The sequence below is a fragment of the Chiloscyllium plagiosum genome, unplaced genomic scaffold, assembly GCF_037043375.1.
Source record: "Chiloscyllium plagiosum isolate Xiang-an unplaced genomic scaffold, Cpla_swu_hap1 HiC_scaffold_1, whole genome shotgun sequence".
In the NCBI taxonomy this organism is placed as follows: Eukaryota; Metazoa; Chordata; class Chondrichthyes; order Orectolobiformes; family Hemiscylliidae; genus Chiloscyllium; species Chiloscyllium plagiosum.
Window position 1 is genome coordinate 37,892,171 of NW_028270139.1, and position 26,662 is coordinate 37,918,832.

The 26,662-nt window shown below is 40.5% G+C and overlaps 1 protein-coding gene across 8 annotated transcripts in view; it reads left to right on the forward strand.

Annotated features, from left to right (window-relative positions):
* arhgap24 (Rho GTPase activating protein 24) overlaps positions 1-26,662 on the forward strand; it is a 453,346-nt gene that overhangs the window by 377,490 nt on the left and 49,194 nt on the right. For 5 of the 8 annotated variants that reach the window (XM_043696029.2, XM_087985819.1, XM_087985826.1 and 2 more), the window contains one exon: positions 15,991-16,198. In XM_043696029.2, coding sequence (XP_043551964.1) covers positions 15,991-16,198 — 208 coding nt within the window. Of the gene's footprint in view, positions 1-14,438; positions 15,131-15,923; positions 16,199-26,662 lie in introns of those variants that run through there. The other 3 variants (XM_043696064.2, XM_043696055.2, XM_087985839.1) reach the window with 3 other exon arrangements.

Below are 26,662 nucleotides of genomic sequence, written 5' to 3' on the forward strand. Positions count from 1 at the left end.
CTCAATTTTAAATCCGCCTGGAAACATTCTATCCTGCTGCTAATCTTGCCATTTACCTCCATACTCCCTGTTGCTTTCACTTTCCCTTCCCCCCAACTCAGAAGTTTAAAGTCCTACTGACCACCCTATTTATCCTCTTCGCTAGAACATTGGTACCTGATCGGTTCAGGTGGAGACCGTCCCAACGGTACAGATCCCCCCTGTTCCAAAACTGATGCCAATGCCCCATGAAGTGGAATCCCTCTTTCCCACACCAATCCCTTAGCCTTTCCTTGAGTACACCTTTCCTTGAGTCCTTTTGTCTCAATCATTGTGTTTCCATGCATTTGTTTTTATATTTACATTTATCACTAACTGATCTCCCTGAATGTGTTTACTTCAGACTTAGAACAATGGTAGTTAATGCATAAAAGCTGATTAACTTGGACGTCTTCCTAACAAACTGAGCTCTAAGTCTCTCTTGAACTGGAGGGCCTTTAATATCTTGTATTTATTTCATGAATGACTTTTACTGATGTACATCTATTGTTTACAACTGCCAGTGTGATCTCTGCTATTGCAGGTGATTTTTTGTTTAACATTATTTTGGATTTTTGCACAGTTTTTCTCCTCTTATTGGTGCCTTTGTAGAATTGTCAGAAGTCCAGAAAAAAAGATCAGCTTTAATCTTTTGTTGCTTAACCCTTTCCACCTTCTGCATGAGGTTGCAATCAATGTACACCGCACTGTTTAGGATTGAACACTCCTGGTTATGAAGTACATCAGTGTTTCGGTATTTGGTGTCACCTATATTATAGATGTATGCTACAAGCAGTTCTAATGATAAGTGCACTATCTCTGGGCTATGTAGTTGAACTATTGTATTCTCTGTTGTTGTTTCTGTGTCTTGAAATTCATGATCTGCCCATTATCATATACATCTGCATGCTAGAATGTTTGGTCTCGGTCACTGATTACCATTGGGACAACTTGGATTTATCACCTATTGGAGAAGGTTCTACCTCATTTACCTCTTTGTATAGGTAGTTCTTTTGGTCTTTTCCTTTTCTATGGTTGTTTCCTATTGTGACAATTTTTCTTCATGACCTATTTTGTAAGAATAAAAGTATTTGGTCTAAAAGCTGGGCGCTGTTTGTTTCTGTGAGATTGCTTTGCTCACTGCACTGGTTTATCTGGTGTGTCTATCATGGTTAGTGCACCTGAAATAATGAATATATTCTATAAATCCCCTTTGTCAAGTTTTATCTTTTCTTAGGATTGTCTATTTTCTTGCTGTTTCACCCACCATCTGAGTAACTTAGGTCATCTTTGGACAATAATAAATCTGACAAAGATTCATCAGTAGTGCCTGTATATGTGTGATATCTTATGACCTCTGGCTTAAAGTCAACATAGTCACATCTCTTCACAACCTTGCAGAGATTGTTAGAAATGCCATTTGTGGATTCAGCTGGACATTGCATGTGTTTGTTCAATCTTGGCCTTTCAACGATTTTCTTAGTTTGGACATAATTGTCAAAGACTTTCAGTATCTTTTCAAATTTGTCTAATGCTTCGTTAACATATTTTTTGTACTCCCAATTATGTACAGAAATGTATTTACTTGTTCAGCTTCTTTCTTATGACCCAGTTTAAAAAATGTAATTGGGGATGTCCAATTTTATATCATGTTTGGTGAATCGAGGAAAGAAAATATTTCTGGTAGTCCTATTTTTGATGCTGCAGTTTCATAATGTGATTATCTTTGAATTATCTGTTAAGATTTTTCTTCTCCAGTATTTGCTAATCCCCCAATGTTTTTTCTACTATACTGAAAGATTTTCACACTTTCTCACCTGTAATGGAGGCTTTCTGTTCATAGTTGTAATGGAGGATTTCTCCCATGCTTCCCAGTTGTAATGGAGGTTTTTTGGGGGCAGGTTAAGGTTTGCACTTGTAAAAGTGCAGCTGCCTTCAAATAGATGCAGCTATCTTTAGGGGGTTGGGGTGCTCCGATCACAAGTCATCGACTTTAAACCTTTGAGCAAAGTTTCAAGGACCTTTCAGGTGCCATCTGTTAGGATTAGTCACATATTTTGGTTTTAAAATACTCACTGTCTGAAGTGGACATGATAGGATTAAGATGTGTGTTTTACAACGGACTTTATTCCTTTGTACTGTGTTAAACTGGCATTAAACAATGTGAAGCAATTGTGTGAAGCTGTAACCATTTAAATCTCCTTGAAAGATTCGACCAGCTTGATAAGATATCACCTTTGCCTGGACTTGCCTCTGTGTTCTAGTAAAACCTAGGGAAAGAAACGAGTAGGCTTCTGTTAGTGGAATTCAAGGTGTGGATAGTAGTTAGGGATTATATTATACTTCTTTGTGATAGTCTGTATTATTGAGAAATCTGCCAACAGTCCATGTACAGTTTGTATGTGCACAATGGCTCCTGATGTCAGTCTTGCTTGGTGGTAGTACTTTCATCTTTGAGTCATAATGTCATGGGTTCAAGTTCCACTTTAGGGACCTGAGCTCATATTTTGCCTGATGGTTTAGTCCAAGACTGAGAAAATGCTGAATTGTTGGAAATACCATCTTTCAAATGAAAAATTAAATTGAGACTTCCTCGCACCTCTCTCTGGTGACACAAAAGATTCTATAGGACTATTTGAAAAAGAAAAATGAAATTACTCTCCTGTCCTGCCCAATATTTATTCTCAACATCACCAAAAATGATTTGTACTATTTTGCATAATTTTGTACAAATTATTGTCTGAAGAAGAAGAAGGAAATTTCTATTTTACAAATAATGACATTAAGTTATTTGTTAGGTCCGTTTTTGTTTGGCAATCTCTACATCAGTAAGAATATAATCATAGCACATCATCCTATTGCGACACCATGTTTCTGTCATGTAAAGATGACTCTCCTTGTTCTATAGTTTTCTCAACTGAAAGACTATTGAAAGTATTTTAAGTACAGGCATTGCTGTAGTGAATCCACTGGACAGAGTTGATAGTGTCATCCAGCTAATTGCTGCTTAACCACCAATAATATTATCGTAATTTAAGACATGGGCCACAGGAACCGTGCAAATGCTAATAAAAATGAACAGATTTTCAATTTAATTGAATCAGAAAAACAGATCCTTTTTTTAAAAAAAGTCACATATAGTATGTATTTTATTTTCATCATTCATTCCAGAACATTGAGAATGGAACATTAAAGAGCCATTCAGAGGGGAACAATGCCCTGCTGAAGACCTCGAGATAAACAATAGTTTGAGTTGTTCTATCACCACTCCTGTTATTGCACAGTAACATGCTTTGATATAATGGAGTGGCATTGATGGAATAAGCCAAAGTATTCATTTCTTGCCGCCTTTAGGCACAATCTTTGCAGACTGGCTTGGTTCCGGTTACCGCAGTCTTTCTGACCTTCTAATCTGTGCTGAACAAATCCCTTCTGGGTAATTATGTCAGCAGTCACTGAATATTAATTTCCGCTGTATATTACGTTTTATGCTGATTGTACAGTTGTGGCCTGTAAATGAATAGTAATAGAATTCTAATGCCAACAGAGTGGAAGGCATCAAGGTATTTGATAGCTCAGACCTGACCAGTGCACATTTTTCTTATTAGGAATGTTTCCATTTTTGGCAATGTTCCCAAGCGGAATTGAACTTCCATTAAAGGAACATTATCTTCATGACTTTTATTTTTACTTAGTTATAAACATATAGGAGCCAACCCCTTTGATCCTGATGTAAATGATATGCACCCAAGTAACCTTTGGCACTAACACGACATAAAATTGCAAGGCCAAAGGGAACTCACCTTATTGCAATGAGGTGAGTTTTCATGGTCTGAAAGTCCTAGCCAGAGATAGCAGCGCACTCTCAGCTCTCTCCTCCCACTCATTCAGAATGAAAACCCACATGGCCCCCACTTCAAAAGGCAGCTAACATTCCCTAACGGTAACTATTCAGTTGTCAGGATTGGAACAAGATTCAGTCATGGACCAATGTTCCATCCGCCATCTGTGGATTGTGTGTGGCTGGCTTGTTGCACTGCATGGCCCTTTTGTGATTGGTAAATGGCTGTGTATGCATTCCCCTTAAAGGGAACACTGCTGTGTGCAAAAACATTGAAAATGGGGTTCCACTGCTCGGGCTTATCCCATTGATTGGGGGTTGGGGGAGGAGGGGGTGCGGTGGGGGGGTTGGGTCGCCATTAGAGTCTGAACAGAGTGTGTTCCATCATTTTGCTATGCTGTGTTCTGTACAATTGGAGCAGGATATGCTGGGCATGGAGGAACTGGGGGATTGGGAGCAGTGTTCAGTGAAGGTGGATCAGGACACTTGGGGGGGGGAGGAAGCTGCAGTTGTTCATGTAGGAAGTGGGCTGTACCCAGGGACGGTTAAGACCATGGTGGAACAGGAGCTGATAGATATTTGGTTTCAGCCAATGGGAGTTGAGTGTGATAGACCATCATAGACTGCAAAAAACACTATTGGTCATCATTGCCAGTTCTGAAGAAGGATCACTGGATTTGAAATATCAACTCTGCTTTCTTTCCACAGAAGCTGCCAGGCCTGCTGGGTTTCGGCTGCACTTTCTGTTCTTGTTTCTGATGCCAGCATTTGATTTGCATTGTGGGTAAACTGTAGCCTGTATTCATTTTGTTTGTGCCTGCTTTTGCTGGCCAGATCATCTTTGGAATGATCTGTTTGCATTTGGTGTTCCCCTACTGGACGGTATCACGATATGAGTCCACTGCAGATATTGAGGATAATATTGCAGTGACTTAGAGAGGGTGCCTAGACAGAGTGTCTCTAGGGACAGGTAGACTGTGTTGCCTGGTGGTTAAACAGTGACCAGTGTGAGAAAGCTAGAGTGTGAGTATCAGTAATGCCAGCTGTGTGCAGTGGGCATTGTAGCTTTGTGGCAGCTGTGCCAACATGTCATCAGTGAGGAGTGACAATTATCAGGGTAGACAATAGCCGTTTAAAAGACAGAGTGGATGCCAATCTTTCAACGTAGATCTGATGATTAGCGGCTGTTCCAGGAATGGTAAATGGTAGGAGGGGGATAGAATCACGTGAGAGGGCTGCCATAGGGCAGGATAGATAGTTAATGAGGCATGTTTGGTAAGATATGGTGTGAGATCTCACTAGGCCTCGTGGAGAGAAACTCCCTGTGAAACTCAACAAAACTAACACAGCTAAAAAGAGAAATAAGATTCAGCCTGTCGTGTTGGGGCTGCATTCAGCCAGGCTGTGCCTTGGTGATGGCAGACATGCTTTGGGGAATTAGGCAAGGAGCATTCTTCTCTTAACTTCAAACACTTCCTTGCGAATAAGAAATGAATGAATTATACCGGCTTAGCATTGGTTACAGTGCTGATTAATATCTGCTTTGATCAAACTCACACACAGGCAGACCGATTTAATACACTGGCAGTGTTTGTTGTAATGCCCAGGCGTTTCTGTTAGATTCAGCACGACTGACTGATCTGGAGCAAGGGTTGCAATTGTATATTTCCTTCCTTTTGGCGACGAGAACTGGCTGTGTTGTCTGCGTTCCCTCTCAGTGATTTACCAAAAGGCACATCAATAAAAGCAGCGGGCTCCACTTTAGAAAAATGAGTTTTCAGAAGTCTTTCAGGGCTGGAAGCAAAGAATAAAGTCGATTGAAGGATGACGCATGTAGTGACAGGAGAATGTTTGAGATGAGAGAACAAACAAATAATTAGAAACCTGAGTGATTTATAGAACCAACATGAGGTGTTAGCATCATATGACCCTACAGCTTGAAAGAAGATCATTCCCCCCACCATTCCTGCACTGGCTCTTTAAAACCAGTTTAGACCCATAACCCTGCAATTAGTTCTGGTTGAATATGCGTCCAATTATATTTTGAACGTTCCTTTGGAATCAAATTCCAGAACACTTCCAAGTAACATGTTGCACATCATAAAACCATGCTATATAACAGAATGGCCCAAATTTTTCACTCAATCAGGTGACTTATAAATGAGATCAAGTCACAATTCTAGAGTTCCTGACCCCCATTCCTGAAGTTTATAATTTTCATCAGGGCCTTCTAAGGACACAGGATGGTTTAGGTCAAGAATCTGCTCCCTGAGCTGGCTGGGTCCAGGGATGGCCATGCACTGATCCTTCCTGATATTCATTATATTGGGCAGTTTTTCAAAGAGTCACTGTTCACAGCCCATCAAAGGTCAAGAACTATTGTCCAATAAGGGAACATTTTAAAGGATAAGTTCAAAATTGTGTGTTCAAACCTCTGTGCAAGACAGTGCCCTTCACTGTCTCCTCATGACTCCATTGTCAAGCTATGTCTTTCCACCAACCTCCATGCCCCCTCATATTGCCATGCTTGGCTATGACACTTTCATGGCCATTCATCCACTGTACACTCTCCAGAAGCCACAGACCTTATACTACAAGAGCATGTGGAATGTAAACATGAATAAAGTCATTTCGTAATTACTTTGTATTTACTCCAAGCCCATTAATGTGAAAAAGGTGTCAATTATTCAGTGTCGGAGGCTAAGGGATGACAAAGTAGTTTATAAAATCATGAGGGGCATGGATAGGGTGAACAGCTAGGGTGGGAGAGTCCAAAACTAGAAGACATAGGTTTAAGATGAGAGGGGAAAAATTAAAAAAAACCTGAGGGATAACTTTTTCACACAAAGGATGATGCATGTATGGACCGAGGAAGTGATGCCAGAGGAAGTGGTGGAGGCTGGTATAATTACAACATTTAAAAGGCACCTGGATGGGTATATGAATAGGAAAGGTTTAGAGGGGTATGGGCCAAATACTGGCACATGGGACTAGATCAGGATACCTGGTTGGCATGGGTGAGTTGGACTGAAGGGTCTACTTCTGTGCTGTATGACTCTACGATGACTGTTAATTTTCTCCCTACTTATGGATTGACTGGCCTGTAGTGGCCAGGTACAGTCTAACCTTAATTTTTTTTCTTTTAAATGAGATGTTACATTTGCAATCCTCCAATCTTCTAGTACTGCTTTAATAGCCAGGCATGATTGAAAGACTGGTCAGAAATCATCCAAACTACACCATGGATTCTCTTTGCAAATTTGATTAAAACTTGTCTGGACTAGATGACTTGGTAATTCTGAGTGCCGCCAACTCCTTTTATTTTTGTCCTGTGCTGTCTGTATCTCCATCTCAGCATCTTAATTTGTGAAACAGATATAGAATGCACGTTTAATATCTCACCATGCACGATAATATTTACAATTTGTTACTATTCAGTCCCGCCATTTCCCTTTAACTATTCTTTTACAATTTGTGTTTTTTTTAAAAATGGTTTCTATTTTATATCGGATACTTGTGATAAAGAGATAGCAACAATAATGGGTCAGTCTAATCTTGATATTACCTGGCAAGTTCAGATTGGCAGTGGTAGCCTGGAGGAAGAGTTCATAGAATGCTTTGGAGAGAGTTGTTTGGAACAACACATTCTGGAACTGACTGGAGAGAGGGCTGCATAAAGTGAGCAGATTAATTAATGACCTTGGGGTAAAAGCAACACAAGGTAACAGTGAATCTAATATGATTAAGTTTGACTTTCAGTTTGAAAGGGAGAAGAGTGGGTCTAAGATTAGTATTTTAAATTTAAATAAAGGAAAGTGTGTGGGGCTGAAAACTGGGCTAGACGAATTGAACTGGTATACTAGACTATCAGATCAATCCGGGATATTTCAGAATAATCAGGATAACTATATCCCTGCTAAAAGGGAAGGTGCTGAGGGAAGTTAAACAACACATCAACTTAAGAAAGAATTGTGTAATTGTACAAAGATAAGTAGCAGGTCAGGTGATTGTTTAGAATATCAAGCATGGCAGAGAGTGATGAAAAGATTAATCAGGAGAATGAAATTCGAGAGTGAGATGAAGCTAACCAGAAATGTAAAAATAAATATAAAGGGTTTCCACAGGTATTTATAAAGGAAAAGAGTAAATAAAGTGAATGATGGTTTTCTAGATCCTGTCTTTGGTGAAGTAGCAGTAGATAATGAGGAGATGGCAGATTAACTGAATAACTCTTGATCCTACCTTGTGCTATAAATTATTTCTGCTATAAATATAGCTATAAATTCTGTGAATTATGATCCTGCATCACAATCACCTGATGAAGGAGCAAAAGATAGTGATTCCAAATAAACCGATTGGACTGTAACCGATTGTGGTGTGATTTTTAATTTTTCTCCACCCCAGTCCAACACCGGCTCCTCCAAATCATGACTTCAATTATAGAGGATCCAAAAAACATTCCAGTCAGATAGAAATCGGAATGTGGAAGGGAGGGGAGATTTTGATGGAATTGCAACCACTGTAGAAGTGGTACCAAGCAAACCAATGGTGTTGCTGTCTGATACGTGCTCATCTTGATGGACTGTCTGATACGTGCTCATCTTGATGGACTGTCTGATACGTGCTCATCTTGATGGACTGCAACCCAGGGTCTTAAAAGATCATTAAAAAGCTTATAGCTGGGCACTTAGTCAAACCCAAGGGATTTAGGAGAAGTCAGAATGTTTCTGTGGAAAGGAAGTTATGTTTATATTGGATTTCTTTGAAGGAATAATACATACTGTAGATAAAGAGAAACCAATAGCTGTACTATATTCTGTACTGCTATTTCCAGAAGGTTTTTCACAAAATGCCATATAAAAGGTTATTGCACAAAATAGGAGTTCATGATGTGAGGTGTAACATATTACCAAGGGTAGTGGATTGGCCGGCTTTTTCATTCACTCGTGTGACATGGACATCACTGATTAGCCAGCATTTATTGCCTATCCCTAGTTGCCTTGAGGAAGTGGTAGTGAGCTGCCTTCTTGAATTGCTACAGTCAACCTGCTGTGGGTTTACCCTTAATGCTCTTAGGAAGGAAATTTCAGGATATTGACCCAGCAACAGTGAAGGAAGAGTATTTTATTTCCAAGTCAGAATGGGGAGTGGTTTGGAGTAGAATTTGCAGATGGTGATATTTCCATGCATCTGCGTCCTTGGCCTTCCAGATGGAAGTGGTTATGTGTTTGGAAGGTGCTGTTGAAGGATCTTTGGTGAATTTCTGGAGTGCACCTTATATGTAGTACACACTGCTGCTACTGACGGTCAGTAAACAGAGTATTTATTAATGGGCCTTTTTCTGATTGACAGGATGCGATAGGTGGAGTCCACAGGGGTCTTCACTCGGGTCTCGCTATTTTAAACTTCCTGTGAAAGATCTAGACGAGAGGAATGAAAACATGAAAGTCAAATTTGCAAATGACACAAAGTTTGGGAGAAATGTACATTGTGACGAGAAAGTAACGACGATGCAGGTCAACATAGTGAGATTGAACGAGTGAGCAAAATCTACCAGCATAATTTAGGAGCATATAAAGTTGTTTGTTTTATCGGGAAGAAAAAGTAGAGTATTACACAGAGAACAAGGTGCAGAGGGATCTTGATGTTCCAGTGCATGAGTCACAAAATGTTAACATGCAGGTGCAGCAAGTAAATAAAAAGGCTAATAGGATACTGCCCTTTACTATGAGAAGAATTAAAAATAAAAGTATAGATGTTATGTACAGGGCATTGGTGAGACCATATCCTACATACCAGGTGCAGTTTTGATCTCCTTATTTAAGGGAGGATGTTAAAACATTGGAGTTGATCCAGAGTTTTACTGGATTGATACCAAGAAAGATCATATGAGAAAAGATTGGACAGATTGAGGTTGTTTTTACTAGATTTAGAAGATTGAGGGGTGACTTAATTGAAATCTATAAGATCTTAAACGGTCTTGACAGATCAAGCAGGATGTGGATAAATATGAAGTTATCCACTCTGGTAGTAAACCGCAAGGCAATGCTATCTGAATGGCAATAGATTGAGAAAGGGGGGAGATGCATCAAGGCATGCATGCCCTTGTACACCATTCACATGTAGCTGTAGCAGGCAGTGAAAAAGACAAATGATAAAATAAAACAAAGAACTGTGGCTGTTAGAAAGCTGAAACGAAAACAGAAATGGCTTGAGAAGCTCATCAAGTTTGGCAGCACTTGTCAAAAGAAAGCAGAGTTACTGTCTTGAGTTCAGTGACCCTTCAGAACATTAAGTGGTATATTGGCCTTCATAGCGAGAGGATTTGAGTACAGGGCAGGGATGTCATGTACAGGACCCTGGTGAGACCACACCTGGAGTATTGGTTGGTCTCCTTAACTGAGGAAGGTCACTTTGGCTGTGGAAGGAGTGCAACAAAGATTTACCACACCGATTCCTGGGATGGCAGGACTGTTGTACAGAGAGAGTCTGTGTCGGTTAGGGTTATATTCCCTAAAGTTTAGAAGAATGAGAAGGGATATCTTAGAAACCTATAAAATTCTAACCGGACTAGACCAGGTGAATGTAAGAAACATATTCCCAACAATCACGAAATCCAGAACCAGGAGTCACAGTCTAAGGATATGGAGCAGACATTTGAGAATGGGTTAGGGAGAAATTTCTTCACCCAGAGGATAGTAGATTTGCTGAATTCTCTGCTACAAAAGGTGGTTGAAACCAAAACATTCAATGTTTCCAAGAAGAAGTTAGATGCAGTTCTTCGAGCTTCAGGGTCAAACGGAATGGGCAGAAAGCAGGACCAAGGCACTGATTGGGTGGTCAGCCATGATCGTATTGAATGATGAGGAGGTTCGAAGGGCCGTGTGGCCGGCTTCTGCGGGGATTTTGTAGAAGGTATTGAATGGCAGCTCTTTTACACCTTGTTACTGGGAGCTTTAAAATGGATTTGAACAGGATTCTGAATGATGTAGAGGATCCAGCCTGTACCTCATCTCACCCCAAGCACCCTGATGCTGCAGCCTATCATTCATTAGCAGAATTGTTACATATTTCGCATGGACCTGTGCTAATTCAAGATGTATTGCAAGTAAGATTGATGAATAGTAGGTGTTAATTGCCTCGTAGGATGATGAAATAATGACTATAATAGCATTCTGACTTTAAATAAAGCCAGTAATAGGAATTAAACATTCTAGACAGCAACATGTTCAGAAAGGGATGGGAGAGATCTATCCAAGGAATGGTCTATAGTTAAAGGCTCTGCTTCTTTCCTTCATCTCACCTTCACCTAACTTTTGTTCTTTCTCTACATTCTTTGTCCTATTGCTATTTGTCCTTTTGCTGTTTGTCCCTCCTCGCTTTCTCTGCAGCCCATCTCTGCTCTTGGCATCTAGATCTGCTGGCTCATTCCTTCCAAATTAACGTCATCACTGCCCTGCCTTATTTGTCCTGAGAGCTGTTCATGAGCAACCCAATGAAATGAGCAAAATGTCAGAGACCTCAAACATAAACTTATTTTTGTCTCTACACATACACTGCCAAATCTGCTGAGTTTTTCCAGCATTTTGTTTTTAATTTAGATTGCTAACATCCATTTTATTTTGCTTTTGTATTAGTGATATGCTTTTCCAGGCCAAAAAGTGGGGTAATATGCTGTTCGGGGCAAATATCAGTAGTAGAAACAATTGTCTTTCCCTCTGGCCATGTAACAAAGGTGGTCCAGTGGCATTATGGATGGGCTGTTAATCCAGAGACCCAGGTTATGTTCTGAGGACCTGGGTTCAAATCCTGCCATGGCAGATGGTGGAATGTGAACTCGATAAAGAATCTGGAATTAAGACTCTAATGATGACCAGAAATCCATTGCTGATTTCTGGGGAAAAAAACCATCTGGTTTACTAATGTTCTTCAGGGAAGGAAACTGTCATCTTTAGCTGGTCTGGCTTACATGTTATTCCAGACCGACAGCAATGTAGTTGACTCTCAACAATCAGAGACTCTCAACAATAAATACTGGCCTGACTGGTGATGCCCACATCCCATGGATGAAATTGTTAAAAAACATACCATATTGTTACACTTTCATATACTCCCGTGTGCAGCTAAATTTTGCGTAGTGTGGATTTGTTTCTGACCTCCGACTGCTGCGCCTGTGCCATCAAGATGTTATTACACTCACTGATATTCAACTCTGTATAGCAATTTGAGAGTGTCACACATGTAGGGATTCTGGCCTGTTTGACTGGACCTCCTTGACACTCTCATGAATGCCCACTCTGTCAAACTCTCTGTAGCTGCAGCATGAGTTGAGAGTGTGGTGCTGGAAAAGCACAGCAGGTCAGGCAGCATTCAAGGAGCAGAAGAATTGACGTTCCGGGCATAAGCACTTCATCAGGCTACTTAACTACTTAGCTCACATTCCTGATGGAGGGCTTATGCTGAAACATTGATTCCCCTGCTCCTCAGATGCTGCCTGACCTGCTGTGCTTTTCCAGCACCACAATCTCGACTCTAATCTCCAGTATCTGCAGTCCTCACTTTCTGTAGCTGCAGCATGACCATCTCTTGAAACACGTGTGTCAGGAAACGCTCCTGTCTGCACTTTAGTGTTGCCAGCTGTCCATGAAGCTCAAAGACCCCCAGCTTGAGCAGTCAGCTGCTGTTCCTGTAAAAAGTGTGAGCCACTGCTATTGTGTTTGTTAATAGTTATTTCACTGTTTGTTTAGCTTTTAGGCTATTTAACTACTTAGCTAACCTAACTATAAAAAGCACACTCTAAGCACTAAGCAAATAATTCAATGAAAACTCTAACCAATATACTAAATTCTTGACTTAACAGTGCCAACTGAATACTTACCCTAAATATTATCTTAATTGCTCGAACTCCCTTGTTTAGCTGGTGACTATTACACATAACTTTACGAACACTGGTATATTTCAAGTTACAATAGCTGATTTCTGCCATGTAAACCAGATTGCCTGTGGGCATCTGTTCATGAGGCCACACTTTACAGGAAAGTTGGAGAATTTGTCAATTTTGGCATCACGGTAAGGCAGCAGGAGAAAGGATCAGACAATGTATGAAGAATCTCCTTTGGGCTACATGCAAAATGGTGACACTTTAGGATTCATCCTGCAGAATAAGGATTATTTCTGTTGTCAACTGGATTTGTGGCAACCACTGCTCCAATGGGTAAACCAATGAGTTGACTTGTAAAAGTTCTGTGCAAATTCCTCTCCAGACAGTTGCACCTATGGGTAGAGTCATGACACAAATCAGCACAAGGGCATTCACTTGCCTCTTTCTTTTACAAAGCTGTCGTCATCCCAGCCCCTTTAAGATTCCTGCTGCCTTTAAGACAAGAATGTGCACAGTCTTCCTGTACTGTTTAACACTTCCAATCGGGCCCAATGTGTGTAACTTATGCCCATCCACGGAGTGCAAATTGGAACTCACTGGAAGATTGCAGACTCGGGCAATATTCTCTCCTGGTGCATTTTGTCAAATTTGTCATCAAAATGAATTGAACCAAGAAAATCTAAGCTTATTAAGCAAGTTATGTGCAGCATCTCTTGTTTCCTGAACATTGTTATATTATACAATGCTGATGTTGTCATTTCCTTGGTATGAAATGAATGTAATACTTACTATGATAATGTAACGTTAATGTGGGGATTAAATATTTTCATGGCTAACTTCTGCAGGGTCTGGATTCCTGCTTTTCTTCCACTGAATTAATAGTGGGAGTTTGGGGAGTCTCCTCAAAAATCCTATTTTTAAAGCTTGCTGAAGGTCCTCATTAGCACAAACTCGTAGGAAATGAAAGGAACATAATGCAGTTGGGGCTAGACTGGTCTCTGAGATGATAAGGCACTCAGAGAGGAATTTTCCAGATTGCTTTCTCATATTGGCCTGAATTTCTCAGCTGTTTCTTGGGTGCGTCTCCCAGCGGGATGATGGCTTTCTAGCGGCCTATCTATATATTGTGATATACAAGGCATTGCAGTAAAATCTGTTGAATTAATCAGTGGGTTCTTTCTAATCTTTATTCATAGAAAGAGAAAAGTGTTAACTCTTCAATTCATTACTGGACACAAGCATCTCTGAACTAGATTTGTTTTCTATTTTGTTTCTGTAACTGGTACTGAATACTGTGAGCAGAGAGTGATTTAAAGTATTATGCATAAACTCAAAATGGCACGATAAGCTGGTGCCTGAAGTAAGTAAGTAAGTGGTGTCTGGGAGAATTAAATTACATATTGATCCACTGTTTAGCATCAATCTACTACTTCTACTTCTAACCAGTGAGTACAAGTTAATGTCCCTTACCTTAACAGAGAAGCTAAATATTACTCTAAAAATTACCACCAACACTGCTCCACTTAACATATACAAAATGCCAGCTCCAGTTACAGGCTATGCCTCTCTATTAATCATTTACCTCAACATGATTACATTATTGTTTGCTGGCTGGGAGCTCAAGGAGTGGGGGAGGCCTTACACTGGCCACTTAATGTCAGTCCAAAGAAATAAGGTAATGAGGGAGAAAGAAGCGATTGTTTTCATGCATGTTTGCTTACAAGATTCCCTGATTAGATTCTAATGATATAAAAGGTCTGTGCTTTGACTAATAACAGCAGGTCAGGAAGACTGCAGGACTAACATAAAAGAAAAAGAGGCAGTCGGGAGATATAAAGTGAGTGCACTCTCTCGCTCTCTCAAGGGTTAGTGGATTGGCACTACCTACGCATGCCAAAGAGATCATTAATTGCTTGTTGGAAAGCTACCGCATGTGACTGCAGCTGCAAGTCAAGTGAAAGTCAGTTCTCCTTTTGACCGAATATTTTCTGCCTCAGTTTTACTGCTGGAGGCAGCGAGTAACACAGATAGACTGCAGAGCTGGAGCTGTGTATCACAGAGGGCTTTTACGTCGTTCTCACGAAGATGTCTGTCACCACAGTGAGCACACTAGGATTTTTGAGCTTTTCTTTGATGGCTAATTGCTTGTGAAATATCACTTCTGAAAAATATTTCTTTGTGTCTTTGGAACTTAATAATAATCCCAGTGACTGGTCCACTCTGAAGAATAGCCCATGTGGACATCGTATGCAGCGCTGACTAATTTCAATACTTTGGAATGCCTGAGAATAAGAATATCATATTCTGCACATCGAGTGCTTTGACTTATCCAACTTTCCTCCCCAAAACTACCTACAGGAAAATTAAGAGATGTTTTAGCTTCAGAAAAGGTGAGTTTATTGGAATATGTATCACATTTTGGATGATCATGATGTGGAGGTGCTGGTGTTGGACTGGGGTGGACAAAGCTAAAAATCACACACCACCAGGTTGGACGATAACATGGTGTTGTGTGGTTTTTAATTTTGGATGACATCAGCAGCTATTTCAAAAAGCTGTGAGAGCTGTCAGTGTATGTTTTTACATATCTCGTCAGCTGGAATTGAAAACCTTTACTCATCTAAACTTCTTCACAGTGCATGAAAAGTATTTTGTGAGTCGTTAAGTGTTGCCTCTGTCTTGTAGTAAACATATAGAGAGATTCACAAGATCAAAAGAAGCCGTTATTTATTGAAGTGTTTGTCGTGATCAGCACAAATATTCCATCACAGATTGTCAGTAGTTCCCTCTATATCAGGATTTGGAAACACTGGTGTTGGACTGGGGTGGACAAAGATAAAAATCACACAACACCAGGTTATAGTCCAACAGGTTTATTTGGAATCACTAGCTTTCGGAGCTCTGCTTCTTCACAACCATCTGATGAAGAAGCAGTGTTTCAAAAGCTAGTGCTTCCAAATAAACCTGTTGGACTATAACCTAGTGTTGTGTGATTTTTACCTGTATATTAGAGTCAGGTAGTGTTTATTTGCCACAGTCCACACACACATTAGATGACAACACATGTACAGATCAGAAATGTGAAGTAGGGGGTTGGTTTTGATGGTCTAGCACTTGATCATTAAATTGACGACTTAACTCTTATGAGTTTTCTATCAAGAGAATTTTTCTCTTTCTATGTAGGCATAAGTTTCATCTGGAAAGGTTTGCTATCAGGTAAGCTATTGTCCTTGTGTTTGCGATTGGGCAGGTATATTTGGCCAACGACTTGAAGACACTGTACGGTATGAACGCAGGTTCGGGACACACATGGCACCGACACTTGTGGAGCAGTGCGCAGACTTCATTCGTCAGAGAGGGCTGAAAGAAGAGGGTCTTTTCCGGCTACCTGGTCAGGCGAATCTAGTAAAAGAGTTACAAGAGGCTTTCGACTGTGGTGAGAAGCCACTGTTTGACAGGTAAGGCTTATTACATTCCTTTTGTATACACAGTATTTAGTGTTTCTTTTGGACTGTCCTTCAGAAAGAGATATGTAGATTTGTCAATATCTGGTTGAATAATTACAAACTGTCTTATATTTCAGATGCATACGTTTGGATCAGTTTTTCAACATGAAGGAAAACAAAACTTGCATTTAAATATATCTTTCATGACTAACAGATGTATCAAAACAATTTACAGCCAAGTAGTGTGGTCATCATTGTAATTTAGGAAACAGGCCATTGCATTTGCTCACTGCAAGCTCTCATTAAGACGATAATGACCAATGTTCTGTTTCTGTGATACTGCGTGAGGCCAGTGATTTCAGCAGGGCTCCAGTGATAATGCCCATGTTTTTATTTGAATAGTATCATGGAGTCCTTTAGATCCACCTGAAAGGGCTTTAATGTCACACCTGAAAAGCAACCTCAGTGCAGGAATTCCTCAGCTTTGTACTAGATTTTTAGCCTTAACTTTTATGTTGAAGTCCTATTTTTTTTCCCACTTAGATCCAGAATTTTCCAAATCAAAAGCTGGAGTACTCTCAATTGAACCATAGCTAGCCCATCGGCTGTCTATACATTGTCATCAAAAACTCTGAATTTAGCTGTAACTAAATTACACACTTAAGGGCAAATTCTTGAATCTCAATTTGCATTGTTACTTATCAGTTCATGAGACTATTATCGACTTTGAATCAAACATTTGACTTTTCATTGCATTTCTTTGAATATTGTACAAGTGATACATTTTATAAGTCAGTATTTGTCAGTATAAATTGAGAATAACAGATTCTTTACAAGCTTACAAACTGGATAATTTGTAAGCAAAGTGATTGCGAGTTATATCAAATACGGTATACTTTCAAATTTGGACCAATATGTTGCTGTGTACTTTTCCAGTTCTATACATTACTGTCTTGCTAAATAGTATTTTTCATTAAAACAGCCTGAATGACTAACAAATGTGAGTACTTGAAAAGCATTTCGAAACCCATACTGTTGTGTTGAAGCAGAACTCTCTTGCCATAACTATTGAGGAGATTGTAAATGAGAAGATGATGTTGATTTTCCATTAGGTTTGACATGAATCCTCTCTGAGCTATTAAAAATTTTAATCATTCTGCCAAGCATTGGATTGTTTTCCATTTAAGTATTGCGTCAATTTCTATCCTCATTAAAATATCTAATGTAGTGAATAATGAAAACGGTTTCAGGCTGATTTGATGAGCAGGCTGGATATGACGAAATCCATTCAAGTATATAGATTCAACTCTGACTCATCTACTTATCTTAGGGCTGATCATTCACAAACCATCTTGTTCCAATAGCAAATTACTTTTTAATGTGTGTTTAAATATTGCAAAAAATTAGCCCACACATTTACAAAAAAATAGCTATAGTACTTCAATTGCCAGATGCAGAGACAACATTATTATCTCTGGTACTGTCTTAGCATAATTAATATAAAGTGAGGAAAGCTATATTGTCCAAGTTGGAACAATAGCTTTGAGGCTCAGAAGCAGCTAGAGAACATATGAGGCAGTTTAATCAAATGTGGAAGGCAGTTAAGAGAAAGGGAATGAAGGAGGAATTTTCGAGGCAATCCATGCAAATCCATGTGAGATTTTGGCAGGAGATGAGAAAATTGCTGGAGCTCAGGACAAAACGATTGACAAAAGCAGATATACAATTCAATGAAGATGAAAATAAATCACACAATAGAAAATGGTAATTTAATAAGTCTGTTAATAATATACTCAACTGGAAGAAATTACAGGGGGAAATGTCTTGAATGTGATTAATTGTACATAACCCATCTTGTGATGAAATAGAAACCACACAAGAATGGAGATATTAATTTACAAAGAAAACTTCCAGTCGACTTAATATTTTTCCAAAACACAGATGCATCAAGGTTGGTTGTTTACTAAGTGCCGTACAATCTGAATAATAATCATCAATCAACACTTAGTCAGTTTTCAAGGCAAAATAGTCAATTATATTTTCAAAATAACATTGAACCAGTGTTCTGGATGTTTTTGGACCAGCTTGGGTTTATCATGTTTATTATTAAGACCATAAGAAGACTATAAGAAATAGGAGAGGAAGTAAGGCCATTCAGCCCATCGAGTCCACTCAGCCATTTAATCATAGCTGATGGGCATTTCAATGCCACTTACCCGCACTCTCCCCGTATCCCTTAATTCCTTACGAGATTAAGAATTTATCAATCTCTACCTTGAAGACATATAACGTCCTGTGGCAATGAATTCCATAGACCCACCACTCAGCCTGAAGAAATGTCTCCTAATTTCTGTTCTAAATTGACCCCCTCTAATTCTAACATTGTGCCCACGTGTCCTAGTATCCCCGCCTGACAGAAACAATTTCCCAGAATCCACCCTTTCTAAGCCATGCATTATCTTGTAAATTCCTATTAGATCTCCCCTCAACCTTCTAAACTCCAATGAATATAATCCCAGGATCCTCAGCCGTTCTTCGTATGTTAGGCCTTCTATTCCAGGGATCCTCCATGTGAATCTCCGCTGGACATGCTCCAGTGCCAGTATGTCCTTCCTGAGGTGTGGGGCCCAAACTTGACACAGTATTCTAAATAGCGCCTAATCAGAGCTTTATAATGTGTCAGTAGCACATCACTGCTTTTACATTCCAACCCTCTTGAGATAAATGACAACATTACATTTGCTTTCTTAACCACTGACTCAACCTGCAAGTCAACCTTTACAGAATCCTATACTAGCACTCCCATATCCCTTTGTACTTTGGCTTTTGGAATTTTCTCACCGTTTATAAAATAGTCCGTGCCTGTGTTATATTTCCCAAAATGCAAGACCTCGCATTTGCTCTCGTTGGATTTCATCAGCCATTTCCTGGACCATTCTCCTAAACTGTCTAAATCTTTCTGCAGCCTCCCCATCTCCTCAGTACTACCTGCCTGTCCACCTAACTTCGTATCATCGGCGAACTTCGCCAGAATGCCACCAGTCTCTTCATCCAGATCATTTATATATAAAGTGAACAGCTGCGGCCCCAACACTGAACCCTGCGGGACCCCACTTGTCACCAGCTGCCATAAAAGAACCTTTTATCCTAACCCTCTGCCTTCTGTCAGGCAGCTAATCCTCAATCCGTGCCAATAGCTCACCTCGAACACCATGGGCCCTCACCTTACTCAGCAGCCTCCCGTGAGGCACCTTATCAAAGGCCTTTTGGAAGTCTAGGTAGATAACATCCACTGGGTTTTCCTGGTCTAACCTACTTGTTACCTCTTCAAAGAATTCTAACAGTTTTGTCAGGCTCAACTTCCCTTTACTAACTCCATGCTGACTTGTTCAAATTCGACCCTGCACTTCCAAAAATTTAGAAATCTCATCCTTAACGATGGATTCTAGAATTTTACCTATAACCAAGTTTAGGCTAATCGGCCTATAATTTTCCATCTTCTTTCTCGATCCTTTCTTGAACAAGGGGGTTACAACAACAATTTTCCAATCATCTAGGACTTTTCCTGACTCCAGTGAGTTTTGAAAGATTACAATCAACCACTCTGCTATTTCCATCAGCCACCTCCCTCAGAACTCTAGAATGTGGCCCATCTGGGCCAGGAGATTTATCATTTTTTAGATCTTTTAGCTTATCAAGTACTTTCTCCTTCGTAATGGCCACATACTTAACTCTGCCCCTTGACTCTCCTTAATTGTTGGGATATTACTCATGTCTTCCACTGTGAAGACTGACACAAGGTATTTATTAAGTTCTTTAGCTATTTCCTTATCCCCCATCACTAGCGTTCTTGCATCAATTTGGAACGGCCTAATCTCTACTTTTGCCTCTTGTTTCTTTCCTTATATATTGAAAGAAACTTTTACTATCCTCTCCAAAATTACTGGCTATCTTACCTTCATATTTGATCCTCTCCTTCCTTATTTCTTTCTTTATTATCCTCTGTTTATTTTTGTGTTCTTCCCAATCTTTTGATTTCCCAGTGCTCTTGGCCATTTTATCGGCTCTCTCTTTATCGATGATACATTTCCTGAGTTCCTTCATCAGCCATGGTTATGTAATTCCACCTCCCCCCGGCCCAGTAATCTTTGTTTACTTTGGGATGAACCTCTGTGCTGTGCCCTCAATTACACCCAGAAACTCCTGCCATTGTTGCTCTATTGTCTTCCCCACTAGGCTGTGCTTCCAGTCAATTTCTGTCAGTTCCTCTCTCATGCCCCTGTAATTACCGTTATTTAACTGGAACACCATTCCTTCCAAATTGGGTTTCTCTCTTTCGAACTGCAGACTGAACTCTCCCATAATTTGATCGCTGCCTCCTAAGTGTTCCCTGACTTTAAGATCTTTTATAAAGTCTGGCTCATTACATAGCACTAAGTCCAGAATCGCCTGCTCCCTTGTGGACTCCATCACAGCTGTTCCAATAAGCCATCCTACAAGCATTCCATGAATTCCCTTTCTTTGGATCCACCGGCAACATTTTTCACCCAGTCTATTTGCATTTTGAAGTCCCCCATGATCACTGAGACTTTACCTTTCTGACATGCCCTATCTATTTCCTGGTACATCTTGCGCCCCTGGTCATGGCCACTGCTGGGAGGTCTGAACGTAACTCCCATTATGGTTTATTTGTCTTTGTGGTTCCTCCATTCCACCCACACAAACTCCACATCATCTGACCCTATGTCATTCAGTGCCATAGAATTAATTTCATAAACTAACAGGGCAAACCCACCCCCTCTGCCCACATCCCTGTCTTTTTGATAATCCTTGGATGTTTAACTGCCAGTCCTGAACCCTCTGTAACCACATCTCTTTGGTGCCTACCACATCATAATCATTTACGATGATTTGTGCTGTTAATTCATCTACTTTGTTACGAATGCTTCGAGCATTTAGGTAAAGCACCTTAATGCTAATTTTCTTATCCTCATGATTTCCAGCACCTCTACCTAAGTTATCCTTCCTTTTTGCTTCATCCCTAGTCTGCCTCGAAGTTAAACCCCACACACATGCTAACCTGCTGCTTATCTTTCTACTTGACTCCATACTCCCTGTTGCTTTCCCTTTCCCTTCCCCCCGACTCACAAGTTATTATTGAAAGGGGTCACAATAAATCACATCACTTTACCTCCATAAATATATTACCTTCAATGTAAATGTGTAACTAAAAGAGGCAAGTGGATTTATGTTAGTTGTTCAAACAGTGAGAGATACTGGTTTGTGAGGCAGAACAGAGAGAGCCAAACTAAATGTGTTTAAACTTGTCGTTACTATAATTCACTGGGGCTGAATCAGTTAGGTGCGTTATGCAACTTGCCACACTGACCCCAAGGAGCACAGGTCAATACATGAGGAGTAGGTGACAACCATCATTTGTTTTGGAGTCCAAGTGGAACAGTTCTGCTGCTGCCACATTTACAGGGAAGAAACAAACAAAATTACCAACTTTTCTAGCCTTTTTTTTAAGTACAGTCAGTTCTGATATAATGTGACAGTTGTGTTCTCGTGCGATCTTGCGTTATGAGAAAACCACACAATAGCCATGCCATTTAAACTAATGGAGCTGGAATTGTGTTATAGCCAATACAGGTAAGGAAAGTTCATGTTCCAGTAATAATGGTCTCAATTCTTCAATCGCATTAAAGCCAAGTCGTGTTGAAGAAACACACACTATAGCAGAACCAACTATACTATTGGTTAGTCATCTTCAACACCAGAAGTACTAATCTGATTGATGTAACTGTCCAAATAGATTTAACAGTCCAGTCTGAGAGGCATACAGGATTTTCATTTCAATGATAAAATGTAGCTTCTGCTTATTTCAAACAGACACCAGATGTGCCTTCAATTAAACCTCATCTAAATTAGCAGCAACCCAAATGTCCAAACTAATTGAGTACATGCGTCTGCCTTGATATGTAGACCATTGTGCCTCTATTATGATCTTAAAACCAATGCAGCAATCATTTAGTTTAGGTGTCAATGGCAGTTCAATGCTTGCATGTCTGACAACTGTACTGTCATCTTAATTTGTAAAGAATGAATATTGGATGTTGGAACTGGAGGGGGAGGATCCAGTTGTTGTGGTCCATGTTGATAACAACATCGGCAAGGCTAGGATGGAGGACCTGCTTGGGGACTCAGAATGAAATTAAGGAACAGATCCTTGATGGTCATAATTTCCGGATTACTGCTCGATCCACGTGCAGATTGGTTTAGGGATAAGAAAATTAGGAAAGTTAAACACTTGGCTAAGGGAGTGGTGTTGGAAAAAGGGATTCCATTTCATCGGGCATTGGTATCAGTTTTGGAACTGGGGCGATCTGTACCGATGGGACGGTCTCCACCTGAACCGATCTGGAACCAGTGTTCTGGTGAAAAGGATAAATAGGATGGTCACTAGAACTTTAAATTAGTAAGTCGGGGGAAGGATAAAGGAAAATGACAGAAAGTATGATGGTAAAGAAAAAGGTACTCAGCAGGTTAGCATGTGTGCAGGAGGGTTTAAGTTTAAGGCACACTATGAAAGATGTAAAAAGGAAGGATAACTCAGGAGATATGTTAATAAATGTGAAGTCATCCATTTTGGTAGGAATAACAGTAAAAATGATCATTACTTAAATGGTAAAAGTTGCAGCATGCTGCTATGAAGAGAGATCTGTGTGTCCTTGTGCATGAATCACAGAGAGTTGGTGTGTAGGTACAACAAGTAATTAGGAAGGCAAATGGAATTTTGTCTTTCATTGCTAAACAGTTTAAAAGTAGGATGGTTATGTTACAGCTGTATAGGGTGCTGGTGAGGCCACACTTGGAGTGCTGTGTGCAGTTTTGATCTCCTTACTTGAGAAAGGATGTGCTGGCACTGGAGGGGGTGCAGAGGAGGTTCACTAGGTTGATTCCAGAATTGAGGGGGTTGGCTTATGAGGAGAGACTGAGTAGGCTGGGATTATATTCTTTGGAATTCAGAAAAATGACGGGAGATCTTATAGAAACATATAAAATTATGAAGAGAATAGATAAGAGAGAAGTAGAGAGGATGTTTCCACTGGCAGGTGAAACTGGGACAAGAGGGCATAGCCTCAAAATTAGCAGGAGCAGATTTAGAACAGAATTGAGAAGGAACTTCTTCGCCCTGAGGGTTGTGAATCTAAGGAATTCCCTGCCCAGAGAAGTAGTCGACATTATTTCAGTAGATGTTTTAAAGCCAAGATAGATTTTTTTGAACAATAAAGGCATTAAGGGATACGGTGAGAGGGAGGGTAAGTGGCGATGAGACCATGAAAAGATTAGCCATGATCTTATTAAATGGCAGAGCAGGCTCAAAGGGGCAGACGGCCTACTCCTGCTTCTAGTTTTTATGAAGCTGTGGATGCAATTGTCTGTCAAAGCTGTACTAGAAATTCCTTCTTGGACTTTAGCTCACTCTCTTAAATGAAGCACACATTTTAAAAATTAATTAGATCCAATTTCAAAGCAAATTGGTTCCAAAATGGTTGTTGGCAGATGCAAGAGAGACATTTGCTAGATCATTAATCCAATCAAAGGAATAAAGTTGGCTATCATGTGCCTCATTGCACAGAGACTGGAGTTGAAAATAAATGAACCGTTGCTTTTAATGTTTGCAATGCTTTCTCTCCTAATTCAGATTTCTGTTTCTTGTAACACTCCATTGTCACCACTGTTAAAATATAGTTATAACCAACTTATAGTTTTATCAACTTATAGCCAAGCCAATAGTGTCACCTGGCAAATTTGTGTAATTGCATGAGATCAAAGAGAAAGATACAAGGACAACAGTGGAAATGGACAGAGAAATTCTCACATTTTCTGAAGTTTTCAGTATGCTCCTTGTCTAACTGATACCTTTTGGCTCAGTGACAGTAGTACTGTGGTATCTTTGCTTCTACGTAAATAAGTCATGTGCCCAATGTGCAATCCAAAGACCGGAGATTAAGATCTGAAGGTTTGCTCCTGGAAGCGCAAGGTCAGGAAGCACCCTGACTCAGTAAACTCATCTCATAAGAAGCTACCTGGATGGGCTCAGTTTAGTTCCAGAGATGGGGATATTCCCCACCTCTAGTAATGTGGAGGTAGCCTCAGGGGCTGCTGTTTGCAAATGCAGACACTATGAAATGCCCAGAGCAACACTCCATTACTTGTAATAAAAAGAATAAGACAAAACACATCCCTACAACCATTTCCCCTCAGCCCCCACATATTCCTCATGCTTTAGCCATAGCAGCACATGCCAACCTATGCCCATGTAACAACTCTTCCACCCACAAACTCTTGATGCCAATATATTCCTCTTTGCAGCCCCTATGACAACTTTGCACAACTCATGGCAACCCATAACCAACATGTTCTGCCCTTATAGCCTCCAAGCCAGCTCATTTCGGATCTACCATGGGCAGACCTCAGCAACCATGTCAAGATGGAAAAAAGTTTTTTGTCTGCAGTATCTACTACTATTTTGAAATAAAACGTACTTTTAGAGTAATAGAGTCATAGAGATGTACAACATGGAAACAGACCGTTCGGTCCAATCCGTCCATGCCGATCAGAAATCCCAACCCAATCTAGTCCCACCTGCCAGCACCCGGCCCATATCCCTCCAAAACCTTCCTATTCATATTCCCATCCAAATGCCTCTTAAATGTTGCAATTGTACCAGCCTCCATCACTTCCTCTGGCAGCTCATTCCATATCTGTACACCCTCTGTGTGAAAACATTGCCCCGCAGTCTCTTTTATACCTTTTGCCTCTCATCCTAAACCTATGCCCTCTAATTCTGGGCTCCCCGACCCCAGGGAAAAGACTTTGCTTATTTACCCTATCCATGCCCCTCATAATTTTGTAAACCTCTATAAGGTCACCTCTCAGCCTCCGACGCTCCGGGGAAAACAGTCCCAGCCTGTTCAGCCTCTCCCTATAGCCCAAATCCTCCAACCCTGGCAACATCCTTGTAAATCTTTTCTGAACCCTTTCACATTTCACAACATCCTTCTGATAGGAAGGAGACCAGAATTGCAGACAATATTCCAACAGTGGCCTAACCAATGTCCTGTACAACCACAACAATACCTCCCAACTCCTGTACTCAATACTCTGACCAATAAAGGAAAGCATACCAAACACCTTCTTCACTATCTGTCTACCTGTGACTCCACTTTCAAGGAGCTATGAACCTGCACTCCAAGGTCTCTTTGTTCAGCAACATGCCCTAGGACCTTATCATTAAGTATACAAGTCCTGCTAAGATTTGCTTTCCTAAAATGCAGCACCTCGCATTTATCTGTATTAAACTCCATCTGCCACTTCTCAGCCCATTGGCCCATCTGGTCAAGTTCCTGTTGTAATCTGAGATAACCCTCTTCACTGTCCACTACATCTCCAATTTTGGTGTCATCTGCAAACTTACTAACTGTACCTCTTATGCTCGCATCCAAATCATTTATGTAAATGACAAAAGGTAGAGGACCCAACACTGTTCCTTGTGGCACTCTACTGGTCACAGGCCTCCAGTCTGAAAAACAACCCTCCACACCACCCTCTGTCGTCTACCTTTGCACCAGTTCTGTATCCAAATGGCTAGTTAGAACATAGAACATAGAACAATACAGCACAGAACAGGCCCTTCGGCCCACGATGTTGTGCCGAACATTTGTCCTAGCTTAAGCACCCATCCATGTACCTATCCAATTGCCGCTTAAAGGTCACCAAAGATTCTGACTCTACCACTCCCACAGGCAGCGCATTCCATGCCCCCACCACTCTCTGGGTAAAGAACCCACCCCTGACATCTCCCCTATACCTTCCACCCTTCACCTTAAATTTATGTCCCCTTGTAACACTCTGTTGTACCCGGGGAAAAAGTTTCTGACTGTCTACTCTATCTATTCCTCTGATCATCTTATAAACCTCTATCAAGTCACCCCTCATCCTTCGCCATTCCAATGAGAAAAGGCCTAGCACACTCAACCTATCCTCGTATGACCTATTCTCCATTCCAGGCAACATCCTGGTAAATCTTCTCTGCACCCTCTCCAAAGCTTCCACATCTTTCCTAAAGTGAGGCGACCAGAACTGCACACAGTACTCCAAATGTGGCCTAACCAAAGTGCTGTACAGTTGCAACATCACTTCACGACTCTTGAATTCAATCCCTCTGCTAATGAACGCTAATACACCATAGGCCTTCTTACAAGCTCTGTCCACCTGAGTGGCAACTTTCAAAGACCTATGAACATAGACCCCAAGACCCCTCTGTTCCTCCACCTCACTAAGAACCCTACCGTTAACCCTGTTTTCCGCATTCTTATTTGTCCTTCCAAAATGGACAACCTCACACTTGGCAGGGTTGAACTCCATCTGCCACTCCTCAGCCCAGCTCTGCATCATATCCAAGTCCCT